The sequence below is a fragment of the Girardinichthys multiradiatus genome, chromosome 4, assembly GCF_021462225.1.
Source record: "Girardinichthys multiradiatus isolate DD_20200921_A chromosome 4, DD_fGirMul_XY1, whole genome shotgun sequence".
In the NCBI taxonomy this organism is placed as follows: domain Eukaryota; kingdom Metazoa; phylum Chordata; class Actinopteri; order Cyprinodontiformes; family Goodeidae; genus Girardinichthys; species Girardinichthys multiradiatus.
In genome coordinates this window covers 22,080,753-22,104,098 of record NC_061797.1, presented here as the reverse complement: position 1 = coordinate 22,104,098, position 23,346 = coordinate 22,080,753, and the positions used below count along the sequence as shown (strand labels likewise).

The window sequence follows — 23,346 nt, the reverse complement described above, 5'->3', positions numbered from 1 at the left end:
ATTGAGGAAAGAAAAACCTACTGATGCCAGAGGTTAGGCTCACCAAAATTGGACAATAACATTTAAAATATGTTGTCTGGTCCAATAGGTCTCCGTTTCAGCTTGGACATTCAGAAGTCACAATGCAAACAACATGGAAGCATCCAGATAAACATGAGATTAATCAAATTATTTATTTTCTTCTACACCATGCCTTTGTCTGAGAAATCCGCTGCACATCTGACTCAGAGACTGCATTTCCTCTGCACCGCCCCTGCCGGGCACTTTTTACCTTCCATACCCATCTGTGGGCGGTTGTTGTATGGGGCCACTCCTCCACTGTCAGCGCCGCCGCTTCTGCTGCTGCGGGGCTGGAGCTCAATCCGCTCACTAGACCTCCAACAGTAACAGGAGCAGCGATCGGACCGGAGAATGATCGCTGTCCGGAGAACATAGATGTGCAAAGCCCCTGGAATACCCGAGCGCTGGAGAGGCCAGAAACAACAGCCGTGGAGGACAGCCTTCATTTAAGATTCAAAAGGGAAAGACCTACGGTGAAGCCATGGCGGTAGAAGAAGAAGGTCTCCGGGTTTTTCAGAGCGTTAAAATAAAAATAGGTAAGGAAAAAAAAATCCCTACCCCCAGTCTGAGCGCCTCAATGGATGGCTCTCTATTTACAGGGAGATCATGGAAGCTGTAAGGGCTGGAGACAGGACGGGTCCAGGTCTGTGTTGTTCTGCCTGTTATTGTAATTCAGATCACACTGGATCCCCTCTACACAACGAAAAGGACGGCAAATAATATATATATATATATATATATATATATATATATATATATATATGTATATATATATAAACAGAGAAAGTAAACGGACAGAAACTGCAGGATTCAAATGCGTGTGGGAGAATGTGGGAATTTGGCAGCTGGCGTTTTGGATCCAGATAATGTGTGTTCAAGTTGAACCGATGTGAGCAGACTGTAATAGACATAAAGGCTCCACAGCTGCACGTTTCCAGATGCTTTTCTGCACATTTTCGGACCATAGATACCGTTATTAGACTCTTACAAGCAGCCATTCATTTAATTGCATACTCCCTTTCCATCCGCTTCATTCAAATGCACGCATGGCTGCCTGATTGTTAACCCACCATTTCTATGTTTGAACATAGCTGGTTTCTAATGTGGTACATTTTATGTTTGGAGGAGGCATGTATTGCATGTTTGACTTGTGAATGTAGCAATGAGTGTGCTGAGTTGATATAGAGCACGGTATTAAAGATCACAGCTTTTGAAATGCAGCAGTGTTTGTGTTGTGCATTAAGTTTCCAAATAATCTTAAAAAACCTGCAAAAATGTACTTTCTGTACCAATTATAACTGATATGTGCTAATAATCACATTTTAATGATGCGATATAGTGTGCTTATTATTAATTAACAAGGAGTCGGTGATCAGAGCCACAGTGTTGAAGGTATGTAAGTTACTAACATTTATCTAAAAGCAATTATAGATAACATTTTCATATTGTTTCCTTTTCTATTAGAAGCAGACAATCATTTCCTGTGCTTGCTGTAAAGGTCATCTTATGTCAGTATGGTGCTGACTTCTATCTGGGACCCATTCCATCCAGTTTGGAGTCCAAACATGCAAACAGAAGGGATGGGCTCCAAAGGAAAAAAGACAACAAACACCCTAGCAAGCTGTGAGGCTGCATGGTACTGCCGGCCAACATTGGGCAGTGAACAACACATTCAGCCTTTAATTTCTTAAAGCAGAGCAGATTGTTAATCCGGGATAGCTGTACTGTTTTGTGTTCATTACGTTATGAGGTTATTGAATTACCGAACGGCTGTGCCAGATTATTTTATGATGTAACAGGTGTACTGGGAACAATCGTTTGATTGACAGTAACGTAATCCGCACCTCTTTATGCTTTACATTCATTGTGTAAAGTAGTTTTCCAAGAAACGTTATTAAAAAAGGGCTGCATGCAGTGTTTGTTGATTAGTAAAGTTTGTCTTAAGATGGTTTCTGCTCTGTTCTTGGATGTGCAGGCCTTTTTATGTTGAGTTTGCATGTTTGCATATGTGTGGATGCATTGATTTTCTCCACATATTCTGGTTTTGCACTGTCTAAAATCGTGCATGTTAGGTTAACATGTAATTCTGAGTTAATTTTAAGTGGGGGTGTGTGCTTGCATGGTTGTTTGTCTCCTTTATGTTCATTGTTGCCCCCGTGATGGGTGGGAGGTTTTTCCATCTGGACCTTACACCTTACCTGTCCAGAGTTGGACTGCCTCAAGCCACAGCAGGAATATCATTGAGTTTTATTGTCTGTCCTTTAATCTTTCACACACGTGTTAGTATGCAACGTTACCTCCCTTTGTCAATGCATATTTACAGTGTTGGAAAGTTTGAAAATTCTAAGAATTAGTCATACGTCTGTATTGCTCATTGTAGTTAGTTTGGTTTCTGAGAATATAAGTTAGCAAATCCCAGTCCTTATCCAAGTTTTATCTGCTGTATGGTTCAGTTGGTTTTGATGTCATTCCCATTTTGGCGGGGTTCACTGTTATGCTCTTACATTCGAACTAGGAGTTCTGGAAATTTTCCCCATACCACTTCTTATTTGAAAGCCTTGATCAGCTAATGTGTTATTTTGATTGTAGTTGCTTATACGCTGTACCTTACTGTTAATTTGTTTGTATTACTTGCAAAAAGGCAGGTGTCAGGTATTGGTATAGGGGTATACTGAGGTTTTAAAAAGTTATAATAAAAATTTCGCATCATCTTTTTCCTATGGCTTAAAGTCATAGGAAAAAGTGCGAGAGCAATCACAATGTAGAGTAACGCAGCACTACCCCTCCTCTGCCTGTTGTTGTGCACTGCTGGTCAGCTGTCTGAAAGACGACTACTACATGTTTGGAACAAATTAGATCATGTTTAACATTATTCTTTTAAATATTTGTGTTATAAATGTAAAATTGTAAAACCATAAAAGCTTTACTCATGGTGCTCATATTCTGAGTATCTCATACCGACATAAACCTGCTTGTAATATTTTGATACTAAAGTCAGCACAAAAGGCAACCCACGTACTTCCAATTGTACTTGTACCACAGCTTGACTTATTGAAATAAGAGACCTTCATCCTTTGAGTTGTGCATCATCATTACCTAAAGTGGAGGTTTAAGCAGCACTATTTTGCTATGCAGCTGACCAAAATTTGTCCATGACTTACATTCACCTACCATGCAAATAGTGTTACCCAGATAAAAGTTCCTTATGAGTTTCTGTCATCTATTGACGTTAATAAGAAACCGTTATGTTGTCATCACTTCCAAGGCCTCAGTTGAAGTTCTTCATAATGTCTTTTAGTGACGACAGCAGAGATTACTCTTTGCTGTTACCAAGCAGCAGACATACTCACTGTCAGTCTGAATCCTGCAGGGCTCTGCTCCCAGTAATGTCTATGAAACGTTTGCATCACACTGTTTTCATCAGAGCCTCGTCCTTTAGCATGAAGCTGAGGTTGGTCAATGACTCAGAGCTTAAAGCCTGCCACACAGTCTGATAAAGAGTGCTTATTGTTACGGCCAGCCAGGTGATGATCCCTCTCAGCTTCCTGAAGGAACAAATGAATGTCGGAAACTAAACTGCACTACTGGACCTTAGTCCGTACCGTCTGGGGGAAACACAGGAAGCAGGAAACAACCCTCAATTCACTTCCTGATTGGCTGGGATAGACTACAAAAGCATTGTTTTTTCCTGCATGGCAACAAGCTAATACAAAGCAGATGTAGAGAGATGCACATGGGGGTGGAGGGAGGACAGAGGTGGTTTCTCAGATTTGGGAGCAGACTGTGCTTTATCTGTCAACAACTCAGCGCTCGGTGAGGACGGGAATTCTCAGTGGCACAGCTGGAGTCGGGACTAATTAACAGCTACATATGTGCGTTTGGCCTCTCTGTCTCAGTGAGAAGTATTGTTTGGCAAACACTGTGACACACATAAAACATCATAATGACTCACATTACTGAGCATCTTCTTATACAGATGTGTAAAATGAGTTAAAATTTATAACTCAGCCTCTGACAGGTCAGTCATAGGGGAAACTGTGGAGTATTTTTGACCAATATTAGCACAATGTTTTCAACGTAGCCAGCTGTTTAAACTTCTTTTTCATCAGTTCAGTTCGTCTACAGCTCCATTTCTCTGCAAAATTCATCTCTACATGGTGTACAAAAACTAAACAAGACCCTCAATACTCTTTATTGTGATACAGCCTACTTCAGCCCAGTTTATTGCAATGTGATTCAGTAAATTAGTTATTTATAAAATGCAAATTTGTCTAAATTCACTAAACAAGGAAATCAACAGATTGCATCAATTCTTCATCCATAAAGACAAAAAAAACAAAACAATAGTAAAAACCCGCAAAAAAAAAGTATCGAAAGATTGCGCGAAGAGAGAGATGTATTGCTCACATACAAGAATGAAAAATATATTACAGGATATATTTGTAAATGTTTAGCGAGGAAATGCCCTAAAATGTATTGAGTCATTGGTATGAATTCTAAAAAACTGTGTATATTTTAATTTATGTTTAGGAAAGTAGGAAGCTCTGTATGTGTGTGCTGTTAATATGGTTCAAGGTACTGAAAGGACTTCAGTACGACTGAAGTCCTTTCTGGAGAAGCGTTTTACAGTCAGAGCAGACAAAGATATCACTGTTTGGCTAAAAAGTGTGAGATTTCTTTGCAACTTCCTGTTGCTATTATACTATAAAGACATTTAAACTTGTGTTTGTCATGGTACATGACCACCTTTTTTTGCTGTTGTTGCTGCTCTGGTCTAAATTGCACAAATGTGATACAGACAGGAAAAAAGGAGTAAAACAAAAGCAGCACACACGTCAGTTTTTGCTTACCAGCTGTTCACTTCTTCACCCATATGGTGTTTCATTACAGGTACATGTGGAACAACTTTTTTTTTAGTAAAAACAACCAGAATATCCTGATGAGAGCAGTGAGACAGAACGAAAGAAAATATGCGGGCTACAAAACCCAGACTGTTAGCTACAGAGCACTATAAGTCCCCGTTGTTCTGTTTGTTATGAGTGATTCCCTTAAAGTCACTTTTATTCATTGTTTATGTAAAAATATTGATTGCAGAGGCTTTTAAAGAGACCAGTTATTGAATAATTGGGGAAATTTTAAAGCTTGGTGGTCAAAGAAAGCATGTTTTGTGTTCTAGATGGCATACCAGATACACCAGTGGAAAAAGATTACATAACCAAAGTGGTTGTAGTTAAGCATTTGCAAACATTTCCATTTTACTTCTGTAAGTTTTGCCCATTTATATTTATAACTTCCCGTTTAATTACAATATAAATGGTTAGACTCTTTCACGCCAGAGTCAGTGTTTGATTGCAGGCAGGTTGACCATGAATAAATTATTTGTTCTCCTAACTGTGCAACACGAACTATTTTTATAGGCTTTACAATGTTGGCAAAGAACAGGGTTGTTACTGTTTAATGATGTTACAATACAAGTGTAATTTTGGATGTCGTGAAAGTGTTTGATGCAAACTGGAAGGAATACTAGATTACTCATTGTGTGTAGAGGATCTCAGACGTTGGAGGTCCAGGAAATAAGACTGGTTGGCTGAATTCAGGCTGGAGGGGAAAATGTGGTCGCTGTGACTAAGGCCTACATCCTTAGCTTGCCAGCTGTCAAGTGAGTTTCCAAATTTTTCTTCCCATCAACAATGAATGGCAGCTATGTGGTGTCGGTGCTGGCCCCTGTTTTGGTTGGTATGGGGTGGTTGGTTTGAAATTCTGTTTTGCATGTCACTTTATAGAAATAAAAAGTGTATGCCAAGTTCTCCATTTTGTCCCAGAAGGCGAGGTTGTCCCGGTGGTTTCTCATAAACACACGTGTTGACCGCTGAGAGTTTGAGGCTGGTGGAAGAATCCAGGTTGTTCTCCTTGTGTCACTAATGTGTCCTCCATGAGAACGCAGTACCAGCAGTATTGGGAAGTATCGCTGTAGGCCCAGCATGCGGGGTCAACTGAGGTAAATAAAGGGCTGGAGGGCTCGCCCACAGTGCCATTCCTTCGCCATGTCCTTCACACGCCCTGTGGGACGACCTCTACCTGCTAGTAATGTCACATGAAGGAAAACAGCAAACATACCGTACAATGGAAAGAGAAAGAAGCTGTGTGAAAAGTGACTTCAGTCACTTGTTAGGAAATGGCTACGTGTACACTGGTTAAATAGGGTTTTGCAACAGTGTTTCCATGCCCAGTCAAAGCCAGCAAGTCCAGCTTGCCACACGCAAGAATTTACACCCAACACTTGCTCCCTGTCCTGTGCTTTTTAATAGATATCACAACATCTCAGCTCTGTCTGCTAAGCTTGTCTGAGAGGGCACGAAACCGAGAGACATGACAAGGTTGACCCCCCTATTTCTTTTTTTTTGTTTTTGTATCTTTATTTGTACTTTTTCCTGAAGAAAAAAAACAAGCACAGTCTTCTAAGTATTATGTAAATGCATATGAAGCCCGGAGGCACTGTTGAGGTTTAACTGCATCCTGAACAGGACTTGGAGCTCAGCCTCTCTCCTGCTAACTGCGCCGGTCATACCATGCTGGTTTAAAAGGTCACCGTCTTGCATAAACACACCTGGTTTTCACCTCAACGAGACGTTTTTTTTTTAAAGCTGCTCTTCCTGCAGGGGTCTATTTCATGTAAAGATATGGGTGTTTGTGTTGTTTATTTCTCTTTTACTCGAGTTTTCCATTGAGACCAACGAACTTGTGTGAACATTAGCTCTAGGCGGCGCTGAAACAAAGAGGGAGTTTGATCAGTAACTGTATGCTGGTTTATCACAGAGATGGTGGTGTATGGTTTTTAACCAGAGCCTCCCTTCTTTCCAATTGTGCTTCTCCACATGCTACTCCTACAACTGCTGGGGTTGTGTGAAAACTTTGAGTGGGAAAAGCTCAGCTGATCAGACAGTTTGTGCCAAAAAGAAATGCATGCTTATGTTGCTGCTGCCACTGTGAACAAAACTTAGCTCTTAGATCTGAGAAATTAGTCTTTTTTTTTTTTTGCTTCAGTTGAGCCAATCAGGTAGTATTAAATGCTTTTAACTCTCATGTATAATTTATGTTATAAATGGTTTCGCTGACTCACATAGAGAAAGCTATTAATGTGGATTTTACTCACAGTCCTAAACTCTCTAAGGATGCATAATATGTCAGCATATGAGATGCATCCACACGGCCATCAAAATATAGTTTTTTTAGGCTTAAACGTTTTACCCAATATATTGTATATGTTCTGTACAGTGAGAAAGAAACAAAATCAGCTGTGTACTGCTGAAAATTATGTGCCATAGTCTCAATTTCTTCTAAAGGACCTGGAATGCTTCATGACCAATCAGCTGGGCAGTTAGAGCAAACTGGGCCCCGTGGTCTGTGAGCCTTAAAAAGATAAAACAAAAATTTCAATTATTATTTTGGACAAAAAAGGAGAGACAAGAAGTGTGAACAGAAGTCAAAACATGAACAAAACAAAGGAAAAACCATTAAAAAATACTCATATTAACCATATATACATAGGTTTCTCTTTAAGTTTGTTTGTTACTGAAAATGAAAATAATCAAAATAATTATAATAATAATAACACTGCTAAAAATAGTAATGTTAATAGCCTAAAGTATTACCAATAATAATATTATATTAGAGATAAAAGGTATTTATAAAAATAAATATCCAGAACAGCCATTGCAAGCAAGAATGCCTGAAGAGTTTGAAGGAAAACCGACTTAAGACTTAAATTTGCTGCAGCATTGTAAAACTTGCTAGTCTCTTTTACTCACCAACCCCAAACTCACATTGTATCCCTGTAAATGAAGGCTAATGAGGCTTTTGTCATGACGTGATGTAGCTAAGTTTTCAAGAGGTTTTGGGGAAAAATGTACTTTATGGAACGTTTTTAGATCATAATATGAAATTTCTTTAATTTTGAAAGCCTATAATGTAGGAAGTGGGGGGAAAAAATGGTTTTCCTGCTATGACCAGTACTCTAAAATATTTCCATTAATCATAGCTTTGGGTCCAGGTTTGTGGGTCATCGTGGGTGTGTCCTAGTAAAGTGATAGTTTAGTTGCAACACTGCTTCTAGTTTAGCTTACAGCACAGCTTAAATGTAAATGCTTTTTAGTTTTTCTGCCCTCACTGTTCTTTAGATTACCTTGTGAATTAAATTTGCTGCCCTGTTTTCAGTGAATCAGGAATCAGTCCTGCAGGATTAAAGCTGGATATGAGTATGGAGAGCCTTTGCAGGTTCTGTGTGGGTGAATGTTTTTTATGTTTAGTCATATTCAGAACGACAGTAATGACTTCCAGTTTGGTTTCAGTTCTGTTATGCGTCTCTACCTGCAAACATCAAAGGGACGGGCAGCACCAGTGGGACAATAAGCAAGTTTCATTCCTTGTTTCCATTCTCATGATGTCTGTCACCGTGGTCCCCCTGCGTTCACATACTCTCAGGGGTGACTGGGTTGTTCTCACTGCTTTTAAACTTCGCCTTGGATCCAGTTGAAATTCCTTTCTCCTCATCTCATTTCCTGTTGTAGCGTTCTCCGAAGCGAACTGCTCTCCAGTTTTCTATCTGGCTGACTTTTCTCTCTTTCTCTTAATCTTCCTCCTCTCTCTTACATTCAATTTAGCACACTGCTTGTAATTCTTTGTGTGTGTGTGACAATCTTGCCTCCCCCTCTTTCCCTTTCTTAAATTCTATGTTCCCCAGGTCTGCTAGTTGGGTTGAAAGCATTCACGCCTGTGTATCCTCGAATGTGTTCATGTCAGACAAGATTAGAGTAGCGAGTCGAACAGCATGTCTGTAACTGTACACATGAGCGCGGCTGCTGGAATTAGTCAACAGAGGGGGTAAAGGAACAAAGCTACACATTCACTGCATCCATTACGTCCATTCAATCACTCTCGTTTCCTTGTTTCTTCTCTTCTTGCCACATTTTCATTGGCTGTGCTGATGAGGGGAGTCAACCATGTCAATTCGCCCTGCTCCTGTCATCGTTTCATCTCTGCTCTACCCACTCATATTTGTCATGTGCGCCCACAGTTGTGCCAAGTGTGTGTCTTGGCCTGTTTTGCTCAGATACCGTGGTAAGATATTCTCCAGGGACAGCTGCATTGGTGATGGCTGAAAAACAAAAAAGCTGCTGTTCTTCTGTCTATTTGGGTGCATGCGCATGCAGGTTTGTGGAGAGGAAACAAGGCATAATGGGGAAAGAGCTGAAAAAGGGAAGCATCAGAAATTACAGAAAATGAAATCAAGTTAACTGGGTTAGAGAAAATGAAAGATATGAGCTTCAGGCAAAAGAAACAGAAAGATGAAAGGAGTGAAACTGCTATCTGATAAACTCTTTATTGTAACATGTTAAATAAAATGTTAAAGACTTGTTCATCTTTTTTTTATTTTTTGTAACAGACTCATGTGCCTTCATGCATGAGCACACATAGGTAAACAAAGCTAAAACCGGAACTATCCACCCCCATGAATTCAGAAACATACAACTGTCCATGATGCCCTAACAGTAAGCTGCAATATCTCACTGTACAGAGGTAAAGACTTTAAAAATGAAACCTACGACTAACATTTTTAAGCATTAAAAAAGCTAAATACAATATAAACTATTAATTTTAAATAAAGTTGTAGTCATTAAGAAAACACAGAGCAGAGAAAGCAGTGGTAATCCCATGACATTTTGGACGACCCAAATGGTGCAATCCACCAATGCAATCCAATCAAGGCATCACACAGATCATGAATGGGCAGGGGGGGGGAATTGAGATTAAAGGGAATTTGGGAGCATGGACTGAATGACTGAATGAGAGGGATTACTGTGTGGAGATGAAATAAAAATTGGAGAATGGATAAAAGAAAAGCAGAGATGATGAGGGTCTTCTAACCGAGGCAACCAAAGTGGTAACGCCACCTCCAACGTAAGAGCTGCAGCCTTCAAGTTGAAGCAATGAAGTGAGTGTTACGTTGCGCAGCTTAGGTGTCTGCTTCATTTGTGAATTAATGCTGTTATCAGGAGCTGTCGTGTAATGACCCATCCAGGGCACGAATCAGCCTCCAGAAAAGCCACAATAATGCTGCTATGTTAGAATCCCCACAGAATGCAGTTTTTCCACTCAGTTTGTCTGACCAGGGTTTTACATTTGTCTCATGTGCTGCATTATGGAGACACCATATCAAGCAGTGTTGTTGCTCTGATTGCAGTATTTGTCTCAAAGGATCGGCCTGTCATTACATCAGGTGTGAAACTTACAACAGAAATACAATGAAATTTTGTTAAAGGACATAACGGGCAGGTATTGTATCAGCCTAGAACTAATGTTTAAATAAACCCCAGGTTTTAGCCAAACTGTGACATGCTGTGTTCCTACAAATGCAGTCACTCACCTCCTCACTCTTGCATGCTTTAACTCATCTCTCTGAAAGATTCAGCTGGTGCCGTGATAATATGAAAAGCTCATGAAATCCTGAACAAAACCACCGTAACATATTTAATGAATTGTGGTATGTCATTTTTGTAATTTAATAAAGGGTGGAGAATATGTTTAAATGGCCTCTATTAGTTTAGAAAGCAGAATGATTAAAAAGTCCTATGGGTCTGCTAAATCAGTGTGCAGAAATACAGGCATGACAAATGGCTTCTTCATTTCACAAGCAGATTATCTGTTTTGTTGTTTCACAGCAGGCCATCCAGTATCAAATGTCAACTTTTTCCCCCTTTCCGCTTTGGTTTCAGCTGCTGGGACTGTAACCAAGTACATGTCTACTGTTTTCTGCTGTAGCAGCGGAAATGTTTTTCTTAACAAACCAGTTTAAAGCGTTGGAGTTTATCATGATTTTCTTGCTTTAAGGACAAAGGATAGGGGCACACAGGTTTATCTGTGGCCATCGTCATCAAAATAGGATTCAGCTAGATGTCTGCCTGTTACCAGGGTCACCAAGGTTTTTGAAAGGTTACGGTTTCAGAAAAGCAAAAATATTCTGTAATACAGTTTCTATGGTTTAAGGGCCTTTTAAAGACATACCAGGTAAAGTGCCAGAGAGAAGAGAGTTATCTGTTGTATGCGGACCAGAGTAACCACAGCGCTGCCCCTCCCCCACAGTTGCTGTGCACTTCCAGTCAGCAGGCTGAAGAAACCCTGCTACAATTTTCCACTGCTTTCAAGAAAAAAGAAATTTAGAATTATTTCCTTTCACTCTTATCAAACTTGTGTTGTTCTGTAATACCAGAATATTTTGCACAATAAGAATATTTACTTGAAACTATTACTAAAATTACTGACTGACTGACTGACATGATCTTTGTGTTAATACAGTGAAACCATAATATTTATTTCCAAGCATATCCAACCATGATAATCTCACACCAAATTCAACTCAATGAAAATGCTGGTTCCTCACATTTTCAAAATTTTTTCTTCCACTTAAAAATGCATTTTTACCTGCTTTTAGGCATCTCTAGTTTTGCAGGCAGCTGCTATTTTCAAAAAAACACTGGTATCATTACCTAGCTTTTCTGAAGACTCTTTGTAAGTTAGCTATAGCCCTAACAAGTTGATGAATGTATGTTTAAAAGCAAAGAGTTATGTAAGTATTTAAATCTTTTGGGTTCCCTGATCCCTGCTGTCTCAGTTGCTCCTAAATAGGTTACTCTTTTAACGGTAAAAGTAAAACATCGAGACAAATCTGCATCAGATTGCCATACAGATGGCGTGTTATTGGAGCAAACACTGACAGGGCTAGTTAACACATGTGTAACTAAAGACTGCAGAGTCCTGTGGGTCCCCAAGGTGAAGAGAAACACAATAAGGAGCAGACCACTGGGTCCACAGCTTCATGAAGCAGAATATATTTGTCCTGCAGGACTGTAGCAAAACCTTTGTGTCCTGTGTGTGTGTGTGCCAGTGGGTGGTAGGACAACATTCTTGTGAAAAGGAGTGCTGTCTATCAAACATCTGATGAACGGATTGAGACTCAGAAGATTTCACGAAATGTCCCACGCAGATTCTTTCATTCACAGAGCTGACAATACAGCGGAAACATACCAGAAAGCCTGCTCACGTGTCCTTCTGGTAACTGTGTCTCTGGGAGAGCTTGATAAACATGTGCATGATGTAAAAGTAACCACCTTGGCAGGGCTAATCTCATTTATCGTGCTGCTGAATGTGGTGGTGGGACAGAAAAAAGATCTACATCCTCACATACATGCATGCTCTCATGACTTGAGCAGTTGTAAACTTACATAGTGCTATTTCTTTTTTTTTTTAATGCTTTTTGTGCTTTTAGTGCTCTTAAAAAAGGTTACCCCTGGAAGCCTGAATAAACACATTACTTTTGCCCTTGCGGCACTTCTAAATTACTCTCACTCAATCTCTTTGTTTGTTTGTGTAGGGGAAGCAAAAAACATCCCTCCATATCCAGGGCCGAACAGGATGAGGGATTGTTACTGCACCGTTAACCTGGACCAAGAAGAGGTCTTCAGGACCAAGATCGTGGAAAAGTCACTTTGGTGTGTTTAAAGCCCCTTTTTGCCCTTGTCTGGTCTTGTTATGCAAATTTGAGGATAAGAAAAAGAAAAGCCTTTTTTATGTAATTGTAAGGAACAAAAGTTGGACAGTAGTCTATCCAGTTTCTAAGACTGGTAGTCCTTCATTAATTACATGGTGTTATTGTTGCCTTTGGCTTGGAGTGTTTATCTTAATAATAATTAAAAATGTCTAATTTCGTTTTAAGGCTTTCTAATATATTTGGACCCTATTTTCTTACATTAAAAATGCAGCAAACAGTTATATATTTTTGGACCATGCAACAAAATGATTTAGTATTAGGACTCAAACAAAAGGTTTTTACACCACAGCAACCTCTAAAGGTTATTTTGTTAGAAATCTGCCTCCCAGCATATTGGACTTATCTCAGAGCCGAAGATGCAAGAGGCGGACTTCTTTCCAGCTGAAGAGCCGATGAAGGTTTGTGCTGCAGCAGAACAGAAATGGAATCCGGTGTTGTTCGATTTCCATCATCTTCATGGATCATAGGTTTTCAGCAAAATCCAGTCAGCTCTGTGTCTGCTCATTCTTCCATTGTGTTTCCTGCTATATCTGCTGCGTGTTTGTGTTGTTTTAAACTGTGATTGTTTTTAGGTTGTGGAGCAGTAAACAGTAGGTGTCACTTGAGTGAAAATAGAACCACAACACAGCAGGGAAAGCAACCGAGTAAGAGCTGTACAAGAAGTACCGCAAACTAACAACACGACATCAAATTATTTATTCTCAGCTATTTTTTGTAATATTCTAACAGTAGTAAAGTGTGTACATGTACATGATATAAATACATTAGTGCCGTAAAAGTAGTGCTGTAATTTGTTTTGTGTGACAGAAACAAAAAACAATGTTGCATAAAGCTTCCAAGCTGGATATTTATCATGTGCCATTGCTGTAAAATACTCAAAATAAATAATGAACACCAGGTTTTCCAGGTAGCTCCTCAACATGCTGATACTCTCTGAGGAAATTAAATATAATGGCTTAATAAAAGAGTTCAAATGTGTTTATTTATTAGATCAATGATAAGTGTAGTCATGCTCCTTCCCATTCATCCATCTGCACCTCTGTCTGTCTTCATGTCGGCCGTGCAGCGGAAGAAGTCAGTAATTAGCAACAGCAGCAGCACTGAGGGCTCGGCTCACGAGATTCTTATTACTGTGATTTCTGTGGATGTCATTTAGGTGAGGCGGGATGTGAAAGCCACTGTGCCTTCCAGTCAGCGGTCACAAACAGGCCTTTTTGTTGCAAGCAAACAGGCTGCAGAATCCTTTTTCCCCCCAGCCGATTCATGGAAAGACGTAAATACCTGCCAGCTTTATTTTCCATAGAGGAGGTAATTAATTGACCGAATCAATCATCTCTGGATGTGGACAAGAATGTGCGTGAGGTATTTACATGAGGGTAAAAGTACACCTTCAGTCTGGCTTCAAGTTGAGGACACTCCCAGTCAGTAGGATGGGAAGAAAATATTAACAGTTTATAGATTAACCAGCTAATCCATCAGTTGATAACTGATGAGACAGTGATGTGTATTTCCTGAATCAGGAAATACAGTTTTTTTTCTCTACAAACTGAATATTTGTCACAAATTAAGTAATTAGGGTCTCTGCCATTATTTATTCTTTTGTATCAATTGAACTGCAACATAAAACTATATTAATGTGTGTTTTCCCTGCAGAAACCTTTTCAGGGAGAAGGGTAGTTTTCAGGGGTTGTTTTTCTCCCTCCTTTGTTTACTGGTCCTGGTTCCACGGCAGGAACTAGGAACAAATCTGATAAAAGTGGGTACAAATATATCCAAAAAACTGCCTTAGTGGGGAGGTAGGACTTTTTGGATGGGCCACAAACAATAGGTTGAGTTTCTTTTTATTTCACATTGCTTAAATAAACCCGGCAGTTTATTTCGATCGTCTTTGACTTTATACTCATCTGCCGGTCATATTTTCTGGTAACTTTAAATTACAAGGCAGTTCTGTATTTTGTCTGCAAGCACAATATTTAAATCTAGCAACCCATGATAAATATCACAGTGTTTTGCACACATATATTGATAAAATTTGGCAACCTTACTGGAAATATTTAATTAAAGGAAGCACGGACTTCTGCTTTTACTGTCTTCTCAGAGACACAGAGAGACATGCTGCAAATTTAATAACAATAATAATAATTTTAATGATTATTAATAATAACAATCATTTTAATAATAATAATAATTTAGACTTTATTGATCTCATAGTGGAGAAATTATCCTCTGCATTTAGTGGGCTGCCATTGTGTGGCGCCCGGGAAGCATTCAGGGGCTAAGGGTCTGTCTCAGGGACCCAGAGTGGCAGGTTGTGGGATTCGAATCAGGGTACTTGTGGCCTCTCCAGGACCCAAATGCCCTGCTTTCTAACCATTAGCCCACCACTCCCTGCATTTTATAATATTTTGCAAAATTTGTGTTCTGAGATACATATTAAAGCGATCACAACTACCAAGGATTTTTCTTTATTCACCAACATGGACTCCGCCGTTGTGGTGACATAGAGATCAGTGTCACCAGACCTTAACATCACTTCAGCAGGAGAAAGACCTGTTCTGAATCAGGGAGCGTAATCTACATAAAAGGCCCGGCTTTCGGAACCCACAATGGAAAGACACGCAGAAATCTCCATGAGTAGATAAAATGTTTCAGGAAGTTAAGGTCCAGATAAAAAAACATCCAGGAACTCATGGTGGAAACATGTCTAAAATGTATAAAGTAGGGGGGCAAAATGTCACTAAAACAAATTGCAATACTTTTATTAAATATTGCGATGATGACATTGATTATGTTAAACCACATTTTTCTCAGTCTTCTCTTTCTTTAAATATGAATAAACTTCATATGAGGTGTTGGCATCAAGGGCAGTAAAAGGCCATTCAATTGGCTAAATATATTATTGACATGCAGATTGTGAACGTATGGCACCCGAGGCATGATGGCCTACAAAATATTGCATGCAAGCAGTTCTTTGGGATTGAAATATTGCAAACATTAAAAGTGAGATGATGATTGTGATTCGATAAACTGAGCTGCCCCAGTTTTTACAAGTCTAATAAATAAAATCAATCTCATTATTTATTGAAAGATCACAAATTGTGCATGAACTAACACTACTATTACACAAATTTTAACAAGGAACTGAATGTTCAGAATAGTAATAAATAAGCTGATCAAGGCCTTTCTTTATCAAGAGGCTGTCAGTCTCTCTCAAGTTTAGGGAAATTTAAAAGAGGAAGACCATTTGGCCTGAAAGTTTCAGACTCAGAAACTACATTTAGAAAATAAAATTGAATGCTTTCCTTTTGGCTAGATCGTATTGTGGCACCTCTCAATGAACCGGACTGGGTCTCCGGGCCTCTGGTGCACATGCCTGTCTCCCAGCTCATTTGGCAGGAAAAATGTCGACACGGTAGTTCCAAGATCGTTGTGTTCATTTTTAGTATCGCTTGTTTAAACTTCAATCATAAAGGATTTCAAAAGATTGGATAAAAATATCTCATGCTGACAATGCTGTCTTCTGGAAGCTCCAACATTTCCTCATTTCAAACAGTAAAAAAAAGAAAAACAAGTTTAACACATCCATTACTCCTGAAAGTTTCTAATATGAATTAATAATGGATTATTTGATCACATCACATCCGGTTCATACAAACATTTGAAAATCTCAGGAACATTATTCGTGATCAAAAATATTCTTTTAGCTCAATCTAAAATCTAGAGTATTGTAGTCACATCAATTTTCTTAAAGAACGTGAATCAGACTTCAGTCTTCTTTCACCAAGCTTCTTACACTCAACCATGAGCGTTTGTTGCTAAACATAATCCTTGAGATGATTTATTAACCACAGTTTGTCTCGTGTGTCCTCTCTCTCCTGCAGTCCGTTCTACGGGGAGGATTTCTACTGCGAGATCCCGCGCAGCTTCAGACATCTCTCCTTCTACATCTTCGACAGGGACGTCTTCAGGAGGGACTCCAGCATTGGTGAGTTATAAGCTCTTCTCTCTGTTTTTTTTAGCAGCTAAAGCTACAAACCAGGCTTTTCTTTTAGGGCACAGGTGAAGAGAAAAAAAAAAAACAGACATTTTAAAGTTTTAAAGCAATGGATTCATTTAAACTCACGGTAATCCCTGTCTTATTTAATTAATTTTTATTTTTAGAATATTTTATAGTTTAAGTTTTATTCACACATCAGATGTGATCATCCCTCAGACACAACCGCTGGCAATAATTACACAAAGTCTGACTGAGCCATGCTTCTCTTCCTGAGTTCTGATTGGCCGTCACCAGCTGTTTACACTCTGACATCATCTAATTGCCTGCCAGTCTGTCCTCACTGCAACATGCTGAGTCAGCGATGTTTCATTGTTGGAATGGGGCTAAAAATAAAAGGTGTCTCGACGGTTAACACTCTCATCACTCAGAGATTGCTGCAGTCTCTCAGGTTCCTCTTTGTTCTGGATCCAACTGAAGTCATGTCACCAGAGGCAATATGCTCTCAGTGGCTCCTACCAGTGCTAACAAACTCAAATTTTTACACTTTTACAGTCTTACAGTATCTCTCCGTTACATGCAGAAAAGCTGAGTTAGCAACCTGGCTGCAAGCAAAACTGTATCGGTATCTTTCCTGCAAGCCATGTGCAGACATTTCCAAGGCTCTGTCATATAGTTTGCAAAATAAAAATAAAACCCTCCTAGTAGACAGGAAGAAAATTACAAAATAACAAAAACCATGACTTTTAACTTTTAAAAAAGTTAATGGTTTTCTTTTTTTGTTTGTTATATGATGAAGAGAAAAGGAACACCATGCACACACTGAAAATTTTACAAAACTAGAACCTTTAATTTGAGCACATTTATTCAGTAGGGAAAAAAGTCCAAAGAAATATAATTGGTGCAAAGAGATGGCGCTACAGATTTTGCCCCCTGCCCAAACTTGCAGTTTGTCTTAGCCACTTTTCACATGGGGAAAACAGGACAACATACATAGATATCAGTTATGGCAGATTTGAACTTCAGGAAACGTCTAAAAGAAAATAAACTAACTACTTATACTATGCCAATTTAAAACAGTTAAAAGAAATGAAACTGAAGCAAAACAAGGCTGTATAAGGACCCAAAATTATAATGCCACCATAGAGAACTGCAAATGTTTCAGAATCTGCTACTGCAATAAAAGATGAATATATTTAAAGATTTTTTTACCTGTCTTTACCGGTTGATAATTCTGGAGGATGCTGTATATTCATATGATGTTTTATTGTTCTTTTATAGTAATGATTTCTCTAAGGTGTGTGTTTGTGAAGAGTGGAAGCTTCTCATTAGCATTGGGCGTGTCAGTGTGAATGTACAGGGGTTGGACAATGAAACTGAAACACCTGGTTTTAGACCACAATAATTTATTAGTATGGTGTAGGGCCTCCTTTTGCGGCCAATACAGCGTCAATTCCTCTTGGGAATGACATAAACAAGTCCTGCACAGTGGTCAGAGGGATTTTAAGCCATTCTTCTTGCAGGATAGTGGCCAGGTCACTACGTGATACTGGTGGAGGAAAACGTTTCCTAACTCGCTCCTCCAAAACACCCCAAAGTGGCTCAACAATATTTAGATCTGGTGACTGTGCAGGCCATGGGAGATGTTCAACTTCACTTTCATGTTCATCAAACCAATTTTTCACCAGTCTTGCTGTGTGTATTGGTGCATTGTCATCCTGATACACGGCACCACCTTCAGGATACAATGTTTGAACCATTGGATGCACATAGTCCTCAAGAATGGTTCGGTAGTCCTTGGCAGTGACGCGCCCATCTAGCACAAGTATTGGGCCAAGGGAATGCCATGATATGGCAGCCCAAACCATGACTGATCCACCCCCATGCTTCACTCTGGGCATGCAACAGTCTGGGTAGTACTCTTCTTTGGGGCTTCTCCACACCGTAACTCTCCCGGATGTGGGGAAAACAGTAAAGGTGGACTCATCAGAGAACAATACATGTTTCACATTGTCCACAGCCCAAGATTTGCGCTCCTTGCACCATTGAAACCGACGTTTGGCATTGGCATGAGTGACCAAAGGTTTGGCTATAGCAGCCCGGCCGTGTATATTGACCCTGTGGAGCTCCCAACGGACAGTTCTGGTGGAAACAGGAGAGTTGAGGTGCACATTTAATTCTGCCGTAATTTGGGCAGCCGTGGTTTTATATTTTTTTGATAAATCCGGGTTAGCACCCAAACATCCCTTTCAGACAGCTTCCTCTTGCATCCACAGTTAATCCTGTTGGATGTAGTTCGTCCTTCTTGGTGGTATGCTGACATTACCCTGGATACCGTGGCTCTTGATACATCACAAAGACTTGCTGTCTTGGTCACAGATGCGCCAGCAAGACGTGCACCAACAATTTGTCCTCTTTTGAACTCTGGTATGTCACCCATAATGTTGTGTGCATTTCAATATTTTTAGCAAAACTGTGCTCTTACCCTGCTAATTGAACCAAAACATTCTGCTCTAACTGGTGCAATGTACAATCAATAAAGACTGGCTACCAGGCTGGTCCAATTTAGCCATGAAACCTCCCACACTAAAATGACAAGTGTTTCAGTTTCATTGTCCAACCCCTGTAGGTGGATATGAACACTGACCACAAACTGAAAAATCTTCACAGCTCCTCCCTGTTTATGTGTGTGTGAATGATTGCAGGTGGTACGATGTACTTCCAGGGGTTATCTTCAGGTCACCAGAGTGCACGTTGTGTGTATTTCTTCTCCAGGTGCCTGTTTGGGTAAAGCAGAGATGGATGGATGGATGTGTGAGGATTTACAGTGCATGAGCAGACATGTGAGCGTTGTGTGTGGGCCTTAATGTTGAGCTTTTGCTGTAGATTAAATCTGAACAAGTAGGCTCTTTTTTTTTTGGAAAGCATGAAGTGAGTCGCATTTTGAGCTCATGTTTCTTTGTTTGCTGGTGTGTGTGTGTGTAGGCAAGGTTGCCGTGAAGAAAGAGGACCTGCAGAAATATCATGGGAAAGACACTTGGTTCCAGCTGCAGCCTGTCAGCGCTGACTCAGAAGTGCAGGTCAGTACAGAGAGAAAACAGAATCAAGCTTTCTGAATACCAAACAGTTTTTCTTCTCTGTTTTTTCACAACAATGTTTAGTTGTTTGGTTTTATACTTTGATGGAAAAGATTGATGTTAAATACATTTAACTTTTCTACCATCTTAAGCTTTTTGACCAATTTCCTTCAGTGAGCATCATGTGCATGGAATAAATCTGGCAAATATATGAATTAGACTTAATTTATTTGGGGAAGTATATCAGGATAGATATCAGGATCGTAAAGGAAAACTACCTTTTATTTAATTATTTGTGTGTAAAAGCTCTGAGTGTGTAATTTCCTTTTATTTTACTTCCAAGCCACCAAACTGTCTTGCAGATTTACGTGTAGTTGATCATATTAATATCCCAAGGATGTTTTTTGTGTGTTTTGGCTGATTGCTCTGACTTGAAAAAACTCGACATAAAGAGTCATTCTAGGAATTCCGGTTAGCAGCCAGACAGAGTAGTCGCACAAGTCTGCACACCCGATTTTATAACTTCTTCATGGTCATTACATTCTTTCAACCCTATTTTCATGTTGGATTACCTTCGTTGTGTTGTGTAGTTTGTTCCTTGTCGAAAATGTCAAAGAAGCCAAGCGGAAGGAGCAGAAAGATACTACTAGCTTCATGATGACGCTGCTAACTACAAAATTAGCTGAGCAAAAGAGGCCCTCCTAACTGAGTTTAAGCCATATATTCCAAATTTGAAGTTAGGTTTGACAATTTTCACTGTCAGCGACCAGCACCAATGCATTGCCAAACTGGAGGAGTTTGTGGACTCTACCGACAGTGACTGGTGTGATGTTCAGTCCAAACTTACGACTGTGTTAGTGGACAATGCTAAACTAAATGCTAAGCTAAGGGACCTTGAAGTCAAAAGCCAGCACAACAACTTGCACATAGTGGGCCTCCCTAAGAATCTCCAGGATCCCCTGCATTGTGTTTTTCTCCCAGTTGCTTCTAGAGGTACATCGGGGTAAGATTTTAACTTCACCGTCTGAATTAGAAATGGTCCGTCAAACCTCGATTGCTAAACCGGGACTCTCAGAGCAGTCTGTAATAGTTTGCTTCCAGTGATTTCAGAACTTATTTATCTATTTTTTATGTAGACTGTTAGCAGTGATAGTAACTACACAAAAATAAAAGAATGCTGTAGCACAAAGTAGCTAAGACATCAGCTCTTTAGGTTAATATTATTGTAGTCTGCAGGTTTATTTGTTTTTCTTGGTACTTGGCCTTATTAATGTGGGACTCGGGACTGTTGGTTGTCAGCAAGTTTCATTGGTGTTACTGGTAATACCTTTTACCAAAATGTTATTTTTCGTTCACTTGTACAGTAGATATTGCAGGCCTGTGTGCAGCTGTGTTTGCGTACACGTTCTATCGGTGTTTCTACCTCCTTCAACTTTTCGGACCCTTGGCTTTGAGGTATGACCCACTTACACCATCTTAGGGGCGACATTTACTTTATTCAAGAAACACATCTGCGCAGCAGGTAGGTGGCGAGGCTTGAAAGAACGTGCTGTTAGGCAGGTATTCCACTCCACATTTAATGGCACAGCCAGAGGTACAGCAATTGTGATTCGTAAAGATATTCCTCTTGTGCATGTTAAATCAATTCCAGATCTTAACTGCAGATCTGTGATGGTCTCTGGGCTTATCCAAGATGTTCCCGTCTTATTGGTTTGTGTCTACGGTCCTAATTGGGACGATAACCATTTTGGGGAAAAACTATACTTGTTTCCCTGATCTGGAAAACCACCAGATAGTAATGGGCGGTCACCATAATTTTGTGCAGGACTTGCTGCTGGATGGGTCGTTAATAAAGGCTGCCCTTTCATTCAAATAGTCTAAGACCTTGCTAACTCTTCCACAGCAGTTTGGCCTAACTGACCCTTGGAAGTATACATTTCCTGAGGCTAAGGCCTTCTCCTCTTTTTCTAACGCCTACCACACTTACTATCGTTAGACACTTGCCTTTCAAAATTCTTGCCACAGACTATCATAGCATTGGGGTATCGAACCACTTCTCACGATGTGCTTCTGCATATGCAAAACTGTCCGTGCAAAGTATGGAGATTTAACTCTGCGCTCTTAGCGGAAGGAGAATACATAAAGTTCTTACAATCTCAGATCTCATTATTTCTTGATCTGAATGACCTGCTTGGCACAAGTAGGGGTACTCTCTGGGAGGCCTCCAAGGCTTCTGTTAGAGGCCAATTTGTCTCTTTTATCTCGCACAGGAAGAAGGTGGACACTCCTAATCCTTAGGGATATAAAAGATATTGACAGACAATACGCTTCTGATCCTGAACCCACTCTTTATGGGTAGAATCTCAGACTGTTTCATCTTATTTCAATGACAAGAGTCAAACCACTATTGCTAAGGTCTAAACAATGTTTTTATGATTCTGGTGATAGGGCTGGGAAGCCCCTGTGTGTCTTTGATGCAGCAAACTCTTTCCCGGTAATTCTTGATACATTAAATCGTTATGGTGCCATATCTGGTTATAAAACTAACTACAAGAAGAGCACGCTCTTATCTATTAATTCACCAGCCTAAGCACTTTCACGTGCTGTAGGGCCATTTAAATGGTCAAGTAGTGGTTTTCGCAACTTGGGTGTTCATGTCACCATATCCGTATCTGATCTATATTAAGACAACTTCGTCCTATTGGTTGAGAAGACGGAGAATGACTTTGTCCCCTGGTTGACTTACCCTTCTAACTTGTAGGCCATATCAATCTGGTTAAGATGGCTGTTCTCCGGAAATGTCTTTATCTGTTTCAACATTCCCCTGTTTTATTAGCCAAATCCTTTGACAAGTTAAAAAAGCTGGTTTCATCTTTTCTGTGGGCTGGTAAATCTGTGAGGATCCGTAGATCAATGACCAAGCACCTAGGGAGAAGGGGGATTTTGCCTCCCCTGTTTTTAGGTTCTGTACTACTGGGCAGCAAATGCACAAAAACCGTTCTGGTCAAAGGATAAGCAGGATTCCTTACCTTACCTTAGATGTCACCTAACCCTGGACAACCATTTGAGCATGTTCTGGTCCTGTACAAAGCTGAAGTCATTCTTGTCTGATATTTTTGCCCAATAAGCTTGGCTCATGGCTGTACCATTGCTTCTAACAGTCTGTCTGCTATTTATGGTCTCATTTACAGCCCTTATGACCCATAGGTTAATTTTGCTTAACTGGAAACTTGCCCTTCCTCCTTTACATATCCACTGGGTCCGGGGAGTACTCTATAATTTGAAGATTCTTCCTCAAGGGCTCAGTGAAATTGTTCAACATCTTGTGGGACCCCTCCTTACAGCATACAGTCACATGATTGAACTCTTGACCTGGAGGTTGAGTAGAGAAAGCTACCTCCTTTTTTATGTGGTTTGGCTTGATTTATTTGTGTGCATGTTTGTTTGTCTGGTCAGGCTGGCCTGTAAGGGTGGAGGAGGATGGGCGTGTGGTCTGGGCTGTTAGCATTTATTAGTGTTACTCTTCAACATGCCCTCTTTTCGTCAGTGCACTAAACCTACTGTATTTCTGCTATTGTTTAAAAATTATCAATACATAAAGTTGCATAAAG

The 23,346-nt window shown here is 39.9% G+C and overlaps 1 protein-coding gene across 2 annotated transcripts in view; it reads left to right on the top strand.

Annotated features, from left to right (window-relative positions):
- Nucleotides 1-271: 271 nt before the first annotated feature.
- rasa3 (RAS p21 protein activator 3) overlaps nucleotides 272-23,346 on the top strand; it is a 50,078-nt gene continuing 27,003 nt past the window's right edge. The window contains exons 1-4 of one of the 2 annotated variants that reach the window (XM_047363252.1): nucleotides 272-596; nucleotides 12,488-12,605; nucleotides 16,546-16,649; nucleotides 19,644-19,738. In XM_047363252.1, coding sequence (XP_047219208.1) covers nucleotides 542-596; nucleotides 12,488-12,605; nucleotides 16,546-16,649; nucleotides 19,644-19,738 — 372 coding nt within the window. In that variant the 5' untranslated portion in view covers nucleotides 272-541. The remainder of the gene's footprint in view (nucleotides 597-12,487; nucleotides 12,606-16,545; nucleotides 16,650-19,643; nucleotides 19,739-23,346) is intronic. The other variant, XM_047363253.1, reaches the window with a different exon arrangement.